General features: G+C 47.4%; 1 protein-coding gene across 1 annotated transcript; it reads right to left on the reverse strand.

Moving 5' to 3' along the window:
* Positions 1-170: 170 nt before the first annotated feature.
* On the reverse strand, positions 171-15,703 carry LOC137759075 (adenylate kinase isoenzyme 1-like). The gene is made up of 4 exons (XM_068534992.1): positions 15,643-15,703; positions 14,225-14,463; positions 13,175-13,359; positions 171-429 (listed from the first exon to the last, which is right to left on the reverse strand). The coding sequence occupies exons 1-4, from the start codon at positions 15,701-15,703 to the stop codon at positions 171-173; spliced, it is 744 nt and encodes a 247-aa protein (XP_068391093.1).
* Between the last annotated feature and the right edge of the window lie 51 nt (positions 15,704-15,754).

Raw genomic sequence — 15,754 nt, forward strand, 5'->3', positions numbered from 1 at the left:
GCAGTTTTGGAGCCAGTCATTCCGTTCAGACCTTCAGTGTCATACCTGGGAGGCCACAGCCTGCACCCATTCTGCCTAATGGAAGAAATGGAACTCCCCAGTGTACATGCTGGGGAAACTGAGGCCCAGAGTTCTGGGAGCCAGGGCTGCAGTATAACCCCTGTGCTGTTTCAGCTGGACTTGCTCCCCTGGGGGGCCAGGGGAGTGAGCAGTAAGCAGGGAGTACTTAGGTTTCGGAGCAGGTTCTTCTGCTGGTAGAAGGCCAGGATGGGCTGACACAGGGTGTAGCGCACCTCCAGGCACTGGCGGATGGCCGACTTGCAGTCATCGGCCCGGCACTCCACCTGGCCCCGGCGCCTCAAGCTCTCTCTGGACCATTGCCTCCACGGAGCAGTCAAACACAATGACGAGGTTGGGGGCCCGGCCCACCTAGGCACACGTGAAGGGGGCTGGGTGAGGAAGAGGCTGGGCGCACTGGCCCCCTGTGCACCCCCGCCCCAGAGATCAGGAATCTAGGGTGGTGCGGCCCAGTAAAGAATAACCAGGTCCCTGGGTCCGTTTTACTTTTGGAGTTCCAAGTTTTTGTTTTACGTGTTTATTTTTTGGACAGGTAGGACATTGGTGGAGCTCATAAACCAAACAACACCACTGGGAAAGGGCAAAGAGTCTCCTTGCTGTCCCGAGGCACCCAGTTTCACCCTCCCTGGAGGCAACCAAGTTCTCTATTTCTTGCGTCTCCTTCCAGAACTATTTTAGGCACGTGCCAGGCAGATCTGGTTCTGATGTTCTTTTTCCTCCTTTTTCATACAGATGGTAAAGACATTGATTTTCCCTTGATTTTATTCACTTAGTAAGCTGGAGATGGTTGCACATTGGCACACGAGGAAGTTCCCAGTCCTTTTTAATCACTATATAGTATGCTGTTGTGTGGATGTGTTATGATTTACTTAACTGGTTCCTCGATGGGTATTTAGATTGAAATATCCCTTTTAAGATGGATTTAAGCAGTTTCTCCTTGCCTTCCTCTTGCCTAGACATTTTCACTGGGGAAAGTACAAGAGTTGCCAGCTCACCACTGCACTGCCTCCCGCTGCAGGGAGACCTCCCTGGGTCTCCGAGGCCGCCCACCGTGAGCCCCACCTCCTCCTACTTCCTCCAGAATTTCCTTGCAAAATAGAATCTGTCAGCACTTTAAAACAACAACAAAGACACAACCAAGTGGGATTCACTCCAGGAAAGCAAGGATGGTTCGATACAGTTGTGTTAATATCTTAAGTAAAGAAAAAGTCATGTGAGAATTCTCAGAAACACAGAAAGAACAATTTAAAAGACAAAGTTTACGCATTCCTGATTTAAAAAAAAAAAAAAAACACTCGAAATTGGTAAATATATCCTCAGCCAGCATCTTATTTAATGGAAACTTGCTCTCACGCTGAAGTTGGGAATAAGATAAAATTGCCCACTCTTATTTCCCTGGTGGCACAGTGGTTAAGAATCCACCTGCCAATGCAGGGGACATGGGTTTGAGCCCTGGTCTGGGAAGATCCCACATGCTGTAGAGCAACTAAGCCCGTGCACCACAACTACTGAGCCTGTGCTCTAGAGCCCGTGAGCCACAACTACTGAAGCCCACGTAACTAGAGCCCTGCTTCGCAACAAGAGAAGCCACCGCAAAAAGAAGTCCGTGCACCACAATGAAGAGTAGCCCCTGCTCGCCGCAACTAGAGAAAGCCTGCACGCAGCAATGAAGACCCAATGCAGCCAAAAATTAATTAATTAATTAATTTTTAAAAAATTGCCCACTGGACGTTACAACTTAGTAAGATATGAGAGGATTAGCTAAAGCAATGACATAAAAGAAAACAATGGGAGAAACCCAAATTGGAAAGGAGGAGATAAAATCATGTCTGTTTGCAGATGGTGTGATTCTATTTCTGGAAAACTCATGAAAATCAACAAACTAGTACAGACTTGAGAGAATTTGATAAAGTAACCGGATGTAGTATTAACATACAGAAGCTTACACGTATATGAAAATCACCAGTTAGAAATAAGAAAGAAGGCCCCGTTTACAACAACATTACAAGCAACAACAAAAAATATATATATAAAACAGTCAGGCAAAACTTTTCCCAAAACTGTGCACTGTCTTTAAAGGAAGATCTTTAAGGAAAACTTAGGTAAAATATTCCTAAGTGACTCGAAAGGAGACGGGAACAAAAGGAAGAGATACATGTTCTTGGGTAGGAAGACTCAACGTTACAAAGCAGTCAGGCTGTTTCTAAATGAGTTTATAATCTTAATGTGATCCAAATGTGATGATATTTTTTAAGTGGAGATGGGTTGATTCTAACATTCGTCTACAAAAATAAGCAGGACTATCCAGGAAAAACAAGGCAAAGAAAAGCAATGGGCGGTGGAGGTGGGGAAGGGGGCATCCAACCTACCAGATATCAAAACATGGTAAAGCCGCCATCCTTAAACCAGTGCACAGGTGGACAGACAGACCCCTGGAACAGAATAGCAAGTCCAGAAATAGACTCGGGTGAACATGGAAAGTTGGCATATGGCTGGGGTGCCACCTCAAGTCAATGGAGAAAGGACAGACTTTTAAATAAATGTTGTGGGGACAACTGGATTCACCATTTGGAATCCTTACCAAATTTCCCCAACTAGGATATGTTCCAAATGGATCAGAGACATAAATGTAAGAAATAAAACTATACAAGTACTAAAGAAACCATGGATGAATTAATTACCTTATAACCTGGGATTGAGGAAAAACAACATCTCAAAATTCAGGAGAAATAACAGAAAATATTGATGAGTTTGACGAAAGTTTTTAAAATAACTTCTGCATGTCAAAGAGGCACAATAGGGAGTTCCCTGGCAGTCCAGTGGTTAGGACTCAGAGCTTTCACTGCCATAGCCCTGGGTTAAATCCCTGGTCAGAGAACTAAGATCTCACAAGCTGTGCCACGTGGCAAAAAAAAAAAAAAAAAAAAAAAAAAAGTGCAATAAATCAAAAGTCAAAAAATAATTGACAAACTGGACTGGGGGGAAAATTTGCAAACCATATCACAAACAGCTAATATACAAAGAGTTCCTAAAAATCAAGAAGAAAAAGACCAACAATCCACTGGGGGGGGGGGAAGTGAGCAAAAGATGTAAAGAGTGCACCGAAGAAGAAGTGAAAATGGCCCTAGAACTTTGGAGAAGATGCCCAGCCTCATTCACCATAAGAGAAATGCCCATTTAAAACCACCAAAATACCATTTCACACCTAAGCAGGTTGACAAATGGCTGGTGGCAATGCGGAACAAAAAGGAGAGTGATGCCATCAATCAAAATCATCGACACATTTCTCTTTAACCCCGCAATTCCACTCCTGAGAACCCATCCTAAAGACGCTAGCAAAAATACGAAACGCCACACGAAGGTGATTGAGTGGGGCATCGTTGGTAGTGGGAAAAGATCGCGAGTGGCCTGCTGTCTGTGGGCTGTCAGAGGAATAAACAGTGGTGCTGCCACACAGCGGAATTCTGGTTGTAAAATGGGGCAAGGAAGAGGAGGACTTCTTGACACTGATATGACATCTTCAGGGTATATCTGAATGTTAAAAAAAGGAAGCCTGCTACATGTGGAATGCTACTTTCTGTGTGCAGAGGGACACACACAAGCGCACACACGGGTTATATTTGCAAAAAGAAGGACAATCCAAAAATTAATGAAAATGGTTGCCTACAGGGAAAGGAGGGCACAGTTTGGGGTGGGGGTGGATCTACCTTTTTATGTGACTTTGACTTTGGAATCATTACATGTGGTGCAAATTCAAATTTTTAATTTAAAAAAGCAATCCCTGGGACTTCCCTGGTGGCGCATTGTTTAAGAATTCACCTGCCAATGCAGGGTACATGGGTTCGATCCCTGCTCCAGGAAGATCCCACATGTCGCAGAGCAACTAAGCCTGTGCGCCACAACTACCGAGCCTGCGTGCTACAACTCCTGAAGCCCGCGCACGTAGAGCCCGTGCTCTGCAACAAGAGAAGCCACCGCAATGAGAAGCACATGCACCGCAACGAAGAGTAGCCCCCTGCTCGCCACTACTAGAGAAAGGCCACGTGCAGCAACGAAGACCCAACATAGCCAAAATAAATTAATTAATTTAAAAAAAATCCCTAAACATCGAAAGCCAAGGTGAAATGAATGAACCCATATGTCAATGTCACGCCGCAACTACACACAGAAAATAATTATCTCAGGGGACCGAGTGTTTTTGTGGTATGTCCACAGTGAGACCTATTGTAAAGGAAAACCAGAGCTGCAAACAAATCTTAAACTTCCTTTGGTAGTTTTATTCTCAGTAGTTAAAATCGGTATGTTATTTGGAAACTATTTTGCATCTAATGGAATAATGCAAATGACAATGTCAGTGGTTTTAGGAACCAGATTTTTTAGGGAAAAGAGAAAAGAGAAGTAAAACACTGTGACATTAAGTGTGAGCTGGAAATAACAGTAGAACTTGTGATTTCTTTTTCCTTTCAAATGTCTGTGTTTCCTAGCTCTGTCCACTGGAAAGGCCTGGAAACGATGACCAGCCGGTAGCAATGAGTACCCCTGGCACCCAGATGGGACACCACTGAAAAAGGGCCTTCATGGAGAAATGGCCAATTCCAGAGCTGGACCGGAAATGTGAAGGGGGGTCGGGTGTGAAGTCTTGTGCAGAAAGAAAGCAAGAGGATGAGTGTGAAATGGCGCTGTGTCCAGAGAACGCTATGCAATGTGAGAGGGCTGCTTTTGGCCAAAGATGGGACAGCTTGAGCAACAACAAAAAAGAAGACTGGGGCTTCCCGGGTGGCACAGTGGTTAAGAATCTGCCTGCCAATGCAGAGGACACGGGTTTGAGCCCTGGTCCGGGAAGATCCCACATGCCGCGGAGCAACTAAACCCATGCACCACAACTACTGAGCCTGCGCTCTAGAGCCCGTGAGCCACAACTGTTGAGCCCACGTGCCACAACTACTGAAGCCCACGTGCCTAGAGCCCGTGCTCCACAAAAAGAGAAGCCACCGAAATGAGAAGCCCATGTACTGCAACGAAGAGTATCCCCCGCTCACCGCAACTAGAGAAAGCCCTGGTGCAGCAACGAAGACCCAACACAGCCATAAATAAATAAATAAGTAAGTAAGTAAGTAAATAAATAAATAAATAAATAAAATCAATTACAAAAAAGGAAGACTGATTATGGCCATCATCAAAAAGACTACAAACAATAAATGCTAGAGAAGGTATGGAGAAAAATGAACCCTCCTACACCATTGGTGGGAATGTAAATTGGTGTAGCTGGTATGGAAAACAGTATGGAGGTTCCTTAAAAAACTAAAAATAGAGTTACCATATGATCTAGCAATCCCACTCCTGGGCATATATCTGGAGAAAACCATAATTTGAAAAGATACATGCACCCCAATGTTCATAGCAGGACTATTACATAGCAACCAAGACATGGAAGCAACCTAAGTGTCCATCAACAGAGGAATAAAATGTGGTACATATATATACAATAGACTATTACTCAGCCATAAAAAAGAACAAAATAATGCCATTTGCAGCAACATGGATGGACCTAGAGATTGTCATACTAAGTGAAGTAAGTCAGACAGAGAAAGACAAATATCATATGATACCACTCATATGTGGAATCTAATTTTTTTAAAATGACAGAAATGAACTTACTTACAAAACAGAAACAGACTTACAGATATCGAAAACAAACTTATGGTTACCAAAGGGGAAACGTGGTGGGGAGGGATAAATCAGGAGCTTGGGATGAACATACACACACTACTATATATAAGATGGATAACCAACAAGGACCTACTGTGTAGCACAGGGAGTCTACTCAATATACTGTAACAACCTATATGAGAAAAAAATCTGAAAAAAAATGAATATATGTATGGGTATAACTGAATCACTTTGCTGTACACCTGAAACTAACACAACATTGTAAATCAGCTATACTTCAATAAAATTTTTTTTAAAAAGACTAATTGAAGCACTTTAAATACACAAAGATGCTTGAGTTGGTAAGGATGAGAGAGAGAGAACAAAACGAAGGAAGACCAAATAACGAACATCACGGTCACCATCGGAGGCGAGTAGTACACCCAACCTCAGTCTGAAAATGGGCCCTGGTAGGGGAGAAGATAAGCATGTATCCCACCTGTCTGGTAGGAACTATATTTCAGGATAACCAAACAGCCCTGGTTGAGGAAGGACATTTCTTCTTTAGAGAAGAATTCCAGCTAATTGATGTGGGGGGGGGAAATGACTAAAAGAGAAACGTACAGCTTTGGAATTGATTCAGAATACTCAGAATATGAAGTAATTGATGACAACAACGAATGAAACTGTAAGATAAGAGGCCGACAGGGCATTTTACCGCAGCCCCTAGCTGACCCTGTATCAGTTTGCGAGGGCTGCCACACCAAGTACCAGAGACCAGGTGACTCCAACCACAGAAATTCCATGTCCTCACAGTCTTGGAGGCTGGACATCTGAGATGGAGGTGCTGGCAGGGTGGATTCCTCCGGCGGCCTCTCCTTGTCTTGTAGATGGCCGTTTTCTCCCTGTGTCCTCACACAGTCACTCCTTTGTCTGTGTCCGAATCTCCTCTTCTTATCAGGACACCAGTCGTATTGGGTTAGGACTGATCTTGAGGACCTTTTAATGTAATCACCTCTTTAAAGACCCATCTCCAAATCCAGTCACATTCTGAGGTCCTGGGAGTTAGGGCCTCAACATATGGATTTGGGGGGGACACAGTTCAGCCCATAACAGATCACTTACTAAGAGCAGGGCAACCGGGCATGAAGGAGCCTCCTGAATGACGCAGTACGGAAAAGGTATTGAACCACAGTGCTCTACACCAAATTCACACCAAATTGGACAGAAAAAGAACAAGTACAACACGAATTCTGTTTTCCCCACTTTCCCAAGTTCACTGCCTGGGCCCTGGCGAACATTCAAAGACCTGGGTCCTCTTAAATAACGCATTGAAACACATGGGAAAAAAACAACAACAACAACTATGGCAAAGAGACAACTAAACATTGTGTGCTATCCGATAGGAGTTCCCATCACCACCTATGAAGTGCACTTGAAAAAATGGACTCTAAGTCCCGAGCCAGACTCTAGACACACTACCAATTCACAGGACACAGAGGAGAGGGGAGCATGATAAAAAAACAAAAAACAAAACACTCTGCAATCAGCAAAATCCTTGCTGTGCGAAATAAAGAGAACCAAAGACTAGGTTTCTTCAATAAATAAAAACAGACAGGGGACTTCCCTGGTGGTCCAGCGGTTAAGACTCCACACTCCCATTGCAGGGGACCCGGGTTCCATCCCTGGTCAGGGAACTAGATCCTGCACGCATGCCGCAACTAAAGAAAAAGATCCCGCATGCTGCAGCTAAGACCTGGCACAGCCAAACAAACAAACAAACAAATAAATAAAATTTATTTTTGAAAATAGGTTTTAAAAATAAATGAAAAGAGACAGAGATGGAAGGAGCATAAAGCACGTTTACACTGTAGTCTATTAATAAATTTTTTAAAAAAAATTATTTATTTATTTATTTATTTATTTATTTATTTATGGCTGTGTTGGGTCTTCGTTTCTGCGCGAGGGCTTTCTCTAGTTGCAGCAAGCGGGGGCCACTCTTCATCGCAGTGCGCGGGCCTCTCACTATCACGGCCTCTCTTGTTGCGGAGCACAAGCTCCAGACGCGCAGGCTCAGTAGTTGTGGCTCACGGGCCTAGTTACTCCGCAGCATGTGGGATCTTCCCAGACCAGGGCTCGAACCCGTGTCCCCTGCATTGGCAGGCACATTCTCAACCACTGCGCCACCAGGGAAGCCCTAAATAAATATTTTTGAAAATAAGTTTCAAAAAATAAAAAGAGAGATGGAAGGAGTATAAAGCACGTTTACGCTACGCTGTAGTCTGTTAGGTGTGCCATAGCATTATGTCTTTTAAACATGTACATACCTTCATTTAAAAATACATTCTTGCTAAAAAATGCTAATCATCATCTGCGCCTTCAGCGAGCCGTAATCTTTTTGCTGGTGGAGGGTCTGGCCTCTATGGCTGCTGAGTGATCAGGGTGACGGTTGCTGAAGGCTGGGGTGGCTGCCGCGATTTCTTAAAATAAGACAACAGTGAACTTTGCTGCATCAATTGACTCTGCCTTTTATGAACGATTTCTCTGTAGCGTGCTGTGCTATTTGACAGCATTTTACCCGCAGCAGAACTTCTTTCAAAACTGAAGTTAGTCCTCTCAAACCCTGCCGCTGCTTTATCAACTAAGTTTCTGTCATATCCTAAATCCTTTGTTGTCATTTCAACAGTCATCACAGTGTCTACACCAGGGGTAGCTTCCATCTCCAGAAACCACTCTCTTTGCTCATCCATGAGAAGCAACTCCCCATCTGTGAAAGTTTTATCCTGAGATTTCAGCAGTTGTCCCATCTTCAGGCTCCACTTCCAATTCTAGTTCTCTTGCTATTTCCACAGCATCTGCAGTGACTTCCTCCACTGAAGTTTTGAGCCCCTCAAAGTCATCCATGAGGGTTGGAATCAACTTCTCCCAAATTCCTGTTAGTGTTGATATTTGACCTCGTCCCACAAATCATGAATTTTCTTTTCTTTTCTTTTTTTTTTTTTTGGCTGTGTCTTGAGGTATGTGGAACTTCCCCAACCGGGGATCGAACCCATGCCCCCTGCAGTGGAAGTGCGGAGTCTTAACCACTGGACCACCAGGGAAGTCCTCATGAATGTTCTTAATGGCATCTAGAATGGTGAATCCTTTCCAGAAGGTTTCCAATTGACTTTGCCCAGATCCATCAGAGGAATCACTATCTATGGCAGCTATAGCCTTACAAAATGTACTTCTTAAAGAATGAGACTTGAAAGTTGAAATGATGCCTTGATCCATGGGCTGCAAAATGGATGTTGTGTTAGCAGGCATGGAAACAACAGGAATCTCCTTGTCCATCGCCATCAGAGCTCTTGGGTGACGAGGTGTATTGTCAGTGAGCAGTAATATTTTGAAAGGAACCTTTTTTTCCGAGCAGTAGGTCTCAACAGTGGGCTTAAAATACTCAGTAAACCGTGTTGTCAACAGATGTGCTGTCATCCAGGCCTTGTTGTTCCATTTACAGAGCACAGGTAGAGTAGATTGAGGGCCGAATTCCGAAGGGCCCTAGGATTTGGGGAATGGTAAATGAGCATTGGCTTCAACTGAAAGTCACCAGCTGCATTAGCCCCTAACAAGAGAGCCAGCCTGACCTTTGAAGCTTGGAAGCCAGGCATTGACTTCTCCTCTCTAGCTATGAAAGTCCTAGATGTCATCTTCTTCCAGTCATAGAAGGCTGATGGGAATTCCCTGGCAGTACAGTGGTTAGGACTCCGTGCTTCCACTGCAGTGGGCACGGGTTCCATCCCCGGTCAGGGAACTAAGATTCCGCATGCCACGCAGCATGGCAAAAAAAAAAAAAAAAAAAAATAGAAGGCTGTTTCATCTACATTGACAATCTGTTTAGTGTAGCCACCTTCCTGAATGATCTTAACTAGATCTTCTGGAGAACTTGATGCAGCTTCTACATCAGCACTTGCTGCTTCGCCTTGTACCTTCCTGTTATAGAGATGGCTTCTTTCCTTCATCCTCATGAACCCACCTCGGCTGGCCTCACACTTTTCTTCTGCAGCTTCCTCACCTCTCTCAGCCTTCAAAGAATTGAAGAGAGTTAGGGCCTTGCGCTGGATGAGGCTTTGACTTAACGGAATGTTCTGGCTGGTTTGATCTTCTATCCAGACCACGAAAACTTCCTCCATATTAGCAATGAGGCTGTTTCACCTTCGTATCATTCACGTATTCACTGGAGTAGCATTCTTAATCTCCTTCAAGGACTTGTCCTTTGCATTCACAACTTGGCTAACTGGCACGAGAGGCCCAGCTTTCAGCTTATCTCAGCCTTTGACATGCCTTCCTCACTACGCCTCATCATTTCTAGCTTTTGATTTAAAGTAAAGGACGTAGAACTCTTCCCTTCACTTGAACACTTGGAGGCCATTGTAAGGTTACTAACCGATCTGATTTCAATACTGTTGTGTCTCAGGGAATAGGGAGGCCAGAGGAGAGGGAGAGAGATGGGGGGACGGCCGGTCGGTGGAGGAGTCAGAACACACACAACGTTCATTGATTAAGTTCGCCGTCTTATATGGGTGCAGTTCACGGCTCCCCAAAGCAATTACAATAGTAATATCAAAGATCACTGACCACAGCTCATCATAACAAATATAATCATAATGAAAAAGTTTGAAATATTGTGAGAATTACCAAAACGTGACACAGAGATACGAGGTGAGCAAAAGTTGTTGTGAAAATGGTGCCGATAGACTTGCCCAACGCAGGGTTGCCACAGACCTTCGATCTGTGAAAAATGTAATAAAGCAAAGTGCATCAAACTGAGGTCTACCTGTAGATGAAAAGGACAGAGACAAAGCGACCAATCGCAGTGGGCCAACCTTACTTAAATCCCGATTAAAACAAGATGTGAAAAGAAAAAGATTTTGAGGTGTTTACGGGAATTTGCATAATGATTGGTTATTTGATGACACAAAGGATATTAAGGTGTAATAACAGAAGCATGATACAATTTTACAAAAGTCTTTATCTTTTAGGAAATATATACTAGAATATTCATGGATTAAAAAGAAAAGCACATGGGATTGACATATATACACTAATATGTATAAAATAGATAACTAATAAGAACCTGCTGTATAAAAAATAAATAAAATTTTTTTTAAAAAAGCACAAAACGGATGGAACCTGAATCTATTGTAAGAACTCCTGTAGTTAACTTTCAGTGTACAGGGCCAATAAGGAATGGAAGGAGACAAATAATGCACATGGAACAATCCCAAGGATGAGATTTTGTACAAGACAGATGACCCAGAGGCTTCAACGAGTCAAGGGCAGGAGGGAAGCAGGGAGGGAGGACTGTCCGCCTTGGATTAGGAGACGCCTGGTGAGGACCTCGTTTTACTCATAAATCTGACCAGCTGGGAATCAAAGAGACATTTTTCAGCTGTGGGGGAAATGCAGATGTGGATGGGGCATCAGATAGTCTCAAGGGATTCACATTAATCATCTGAGATGCTGCTGGGTGAGGAAACGCTCATAATGGGATTCGGGATGGGCTTCAGAACACATAATCGGCAATCTTGACAAGACGTTTCGGCACCGATAAAGTAAGTGCGGCCAAACCATGATCATGTGGGACTTCCCTGGAGGTCCAGTGGTTAAGACTGCGCTTTTACTGCTGAGGGCCCGGGTTCGATCCCTGGTTGGGGAACTAAGATCCCATAAGCTGCACAGCGTGGCCAAAAAAACCAAAAAACACTCTTTTAAGCCAGAGCGCCATTTATCTTCATTTTCTCACTTCTGAGAGCCACACAGTTACCAAAGAAAAGCATGTCTCCTGTTCCTCTTAGTGTTAAGCTACCATGCAAGCAGGATCCTAAATGGACCTCTGCGAAGGAGAGGGAGCGGGTGGGTGTAGGGGGGATGGCGGGGGGCACAGAGGGCACATCCCATCCACGTGGTGAAAATCGTGGCCTCTGTCCTGCCTTGGCCACCTAAATGGTGTGACCCGGGCAAGCTCCCCGATCCCTCAGTGAAAAAAAGCAGGGTGCTGACTGTGCAGGCGCCTGGAACGTTCCAGAAGATCAGGGTTCATCTGTGCAGAGGGTCGAGATCAGCTCTGGGCTGGTAAAAAGCTCTGGAGGAGTTCACACTGCTGTTGCCATGGGGATGTGCAGGCCCCTGTGTTGCCAAGTCAGATGTTTTTCAACAGAAGCTGGGAGTTTTGATGTGGCATCTCTGGATTTTTGAAGGTTGGCCACTAATTTAAAACAAAAAAAGTGTCAAACGCTGAAGAGTCCAAACTGAACATACCGGTGGATCCCATGGGGCCCGAGGGCCGGGAGTTTGTAGCCTCTGCCCTGATGCTTTGCGGCCACTTGTGCAGCCCAACCAGCTGGCATGGGTGACCGGGTGCCTACTTTAGGCCAGGCGCTGGGCTGGCGCTGAGCCATTCATTATCCTGGCCTTTGCCCTCCGGCCTCCCAGACCAGGAGAGGGAGCCCAATATTTGCCCTTTACCTTCATCCCAGGGAGCCAGACAGAATTGCTTTAGTGGAGGTGCGCACAGAGGGCGGGGCCCCACCGAGGGCCCCTCCCAGCCCCTGTCGGCACCCCCTTGCGCCACGACCTTTGTCTGATTCCCTCCCCGTGCCTGCATGTGTTTCTACTGGCGTCCAGCAAGTCCCAGGAAAGCCCGGAGGCCCCCAGCCTGCCGCAGTTTCTCTCTTCCTACTCAGGTGTCCGGATGGATGACTTTTCATGATGTCGGCGTTGCGCGTCTGGCTGGCTCCTCCTTCACCGCTGAGCTCTGCACAGGGGTCCCCCTCTGGACCCCCCAAACTGAAGTAGCCCACTCGCACCTCTCCAGATGCCGTTCTGTGTTCTGTTCTTCGCTGCACTTACCGCTACCAGAAATGTGTTTTGTTTTGCACGGAACGTGTTGCTGGTCCCTGTCTGCTGCATCCTAAGACCAGGGACCCCATGTGTCTGGTGAAGTCCAGAGGACTTAGCTTGTCCTCAAGAACTATTTCGGGCACAGGAGGTTAAATAAATAGATGAGCGGAGAGTTACGTTTCATCTTTACAGCCCAGAAATGATGCTAAATCCACCCGCCACTCAGTGGGCAAATAGTTTGTTTACCGGGTGCCAGGGACTGTGCGGGCAGATGTTAAAATGACTTTGTCCACGACTTCCCTGGCCGTCCAGTGGTTAGGACTCTGCCCTTCCACTGCAGGGGGCACAGGTTCGATCCCTGGTTGGGGAACTAAGATCCCGCATGCTGTGCGGTGCAGCCAAAAAAACCAAACCCAAACCAAACCAAATGACTTTGTCCCCACCCTCGGAGAGCTCACCAGCCCTTCACCCGGGTTCTAGATGCTTCCAACAATCTCCTCACTGTCCCCTAGATAACGCAAAACTCCATTTCCCTGTCAACAACTCCTCTCCCCCGGGGTCTTGCCCCTTCAGATCTCCATCCAAGGTGGGGAGGGGACCCAGCTTCGCACCCTCGCAGGCGTTGGGGTCACTCACAATGTGCTCAAACTCCTTGGCTTGCCTCAGCTCCCGGGGGAAGCCGTCAATGAGGAAGCCCCGGCTGTCCGGGCAGGACAGCATGTGGTCGCTGATCATATCAAGGATGACACCCTGGGGAGGGAAGGGGAGGCTGCATTCGGTGCCCAGGGGCCCCTCACCTGCGAGGTCACCTTGGCAAGTTCTGGTGTATTCGGGGGAACAGCCACTGCCGGGGTCTCTGGAAGCACTTTTTTTTTTTTTTTTAATTTTATTTATTTATTTATTTATTTTTGGCTGTGCTGGGTCTTCGTTGCGGTGCGTGGGCTTCTCATTGCGGTGGCTTCTCTTGTTGCAGAGCACGGGCCCTAGGTGCACGGGCTTCAGTAGTTGCGGCTCGCGGGCCCTTGAGCACAGGCTCAGTAGTTGTGGCGCACGGGCTTAGCTGCTCTGCAGCATGTGGGATCTTCCCGGACCAGGGCTCGAACCCGTGTCCCCTGCATTGGCAGGCGGATTCTTAACCACTGCGCCACCAGGGAAGCCCTGGAAGCACTTCTGAGAACGGGGCTCGGCCACGGTCCTCTGGGCGGGTGTCTGCCACGCGCCAGGCTTGCTGGGCTCATTTGCTTATCACCATCCGGAGGAACTGGGGTGACTTCCATCTTGCAGTGAGGAATCGGGGGCAGAAGGGGCCACTGACATACAGGCCTGGGGTCACAAAGGGAATAAATACTAGCTAAGTTTACTGAGCATTTCTTAAGGGCCAGGAACTCTGCCAAGCGCTTTATAGGAATGACGTCACCTGACCCGCACCCCAGCCTTCTGCCGGGGGTCCAGCTGCTCTCCCATTTTACAGTTGAGGAAACAGAGGCTCAGGGCAGCAAAGCAGCAGCCAGTGGCCCCAGACTTTGAGGCCCCTTGGCTCCCACAGGGCCTTCCCGGGAAGCTCCTCCCGATGTATGCTCTTCATCCCTCTGTCCCCGCACCTGGGACCTCTCACTGTGGGCACCAGGAGCCCCTGCGGCATGATGTCATGGATCTTCTGGCCCCACCGGGTGCCTTGTTGGGCCTCCTGCCACAGCAACTGGCCCAGCCCCACGTGGCAGAAGCCGTACTTGGTCGCCATGTTCTTGCACTGTGTCTCTTTGCCGCAGCCTGGGCCGCCCATCACGAAGATGATCAGGGGGACTTGAGGATGTCTGCAGTGCCCAGGCAAGAAGGAGGGAGAGGGGTTGGTGCCTGTAGGGGCCAGCGAGCAGGCACCAATGTGACTGTGTCCACAGCTTAGTGCGTGTACTTGGTGACACCGGACACAGGTCTGCTGGCAGAACTACTTCTGCCCTAGGATGGCATCTGGGGGTGCGGGTCCACGCCCAGTGGTATATCCAGGCACGGCACACATTAGTGCTGCTGCGGGTTGTGTGGATGAGGATGTGAACCCAAGCAGGCCAGGCCCTTTGCACGCAGCATGTCCTTGAAGCGTCACGACGGCCCCATCATCCCATTTTACAGTTGAGGAAACTGAGGCTCAGAGAGGGGCAGGGACTTGTCCATCCCTCCCGTCTCACCCCATACCACCCTCCCCTTCTTTTACTGCATTCCAGCCCAGTGGCCTCCATTCTGTCCCTTGAACTCATCACCCCCCTGCTGTCGTTCCCCACCCCCCACACCGCTCCCCGCCCCTGGAATTCCCTACCCTAGTTCCCTTCAGGACACAGCTCACCCATCAGATCTTCTCTAAGCTCTGCCCAAAGAGCCTCCCACTCCATCATTCCCAGTCTCAGAATCCCATTCCCTCCAGCAATGGCCACGATCAGTAATGACCCTGCCTGTTTACTTGTTCTTGTTTGTCTCCCCAGCCAGACTCTGTACTCCATGAGGACAGTGTCTGTCTTTCTCGCCCCTATATTTCTAGTAGTTGGCATGGTTTCTGACACATCGTAGTGGATGAGGAATAGATGAATGTCCGTAACTATCAGACACATCTATGGAGTGCTGTAGTTTAGGGTGCAGTTTTGGTGTCTTGCTTCCCTCCCCTTTTTCTTAGCCAACTCCTAGTTTAAACCTTCCCTCTTCCCTGAGCCCTCAGAGCCACCTGCTGTTTCCCTGTGGCAGCCCTGTTCCTCCTGGGTTGTAGATACCATTTTCGGAGACTGTCTCCACCACACTGTAATCTCCAAGAGGACAGGGAGCTGGTTTGCCACATTCACCATGGACTGCCCAGAACCCTGCACAGCAAGCGCTAAAGTGGATCGTTGAATGACTGACCCTGAGCATGCGCAGTTGTGTCACTACCACGGTTGGCGAGGAGGGGCGTGGGGGGGGGGTGGACTTGGGGGGTTGGGGTACCTGTACTCTCCTGCCCTACACAGTCTCCTTCCCTTCCCCCCAGTAAGCCAGCCACCCCCACGATATTACCCTTCTCCTGGGGCCTCAGGGGCCTGCCCATCTGGGGCAGCTTGGACTTGCACAGACCCATCCTGCCAGCAGCCCATGGGGTGATCGCGCCCCATCCCCACCTAGGCCCTGA

The sequence above is a fragment of the Eschrichtius robustus genome, chromosome 2 (assembly GCF_028021215.1).
Source record: "Eschrichtius robustus isolate mEscRob2 chromosome 2, mEscRob2.pri, whole genome shotgun sequence".
In the NCBI taxonomy this organism is placed as follows: domain Eukaryota; kingdom Metazoa; phylum Chordata; class Mammalia; order Artiodactyla; family Eschrichtiidae; genus Eschrichtius; species Eschrichtius robustus.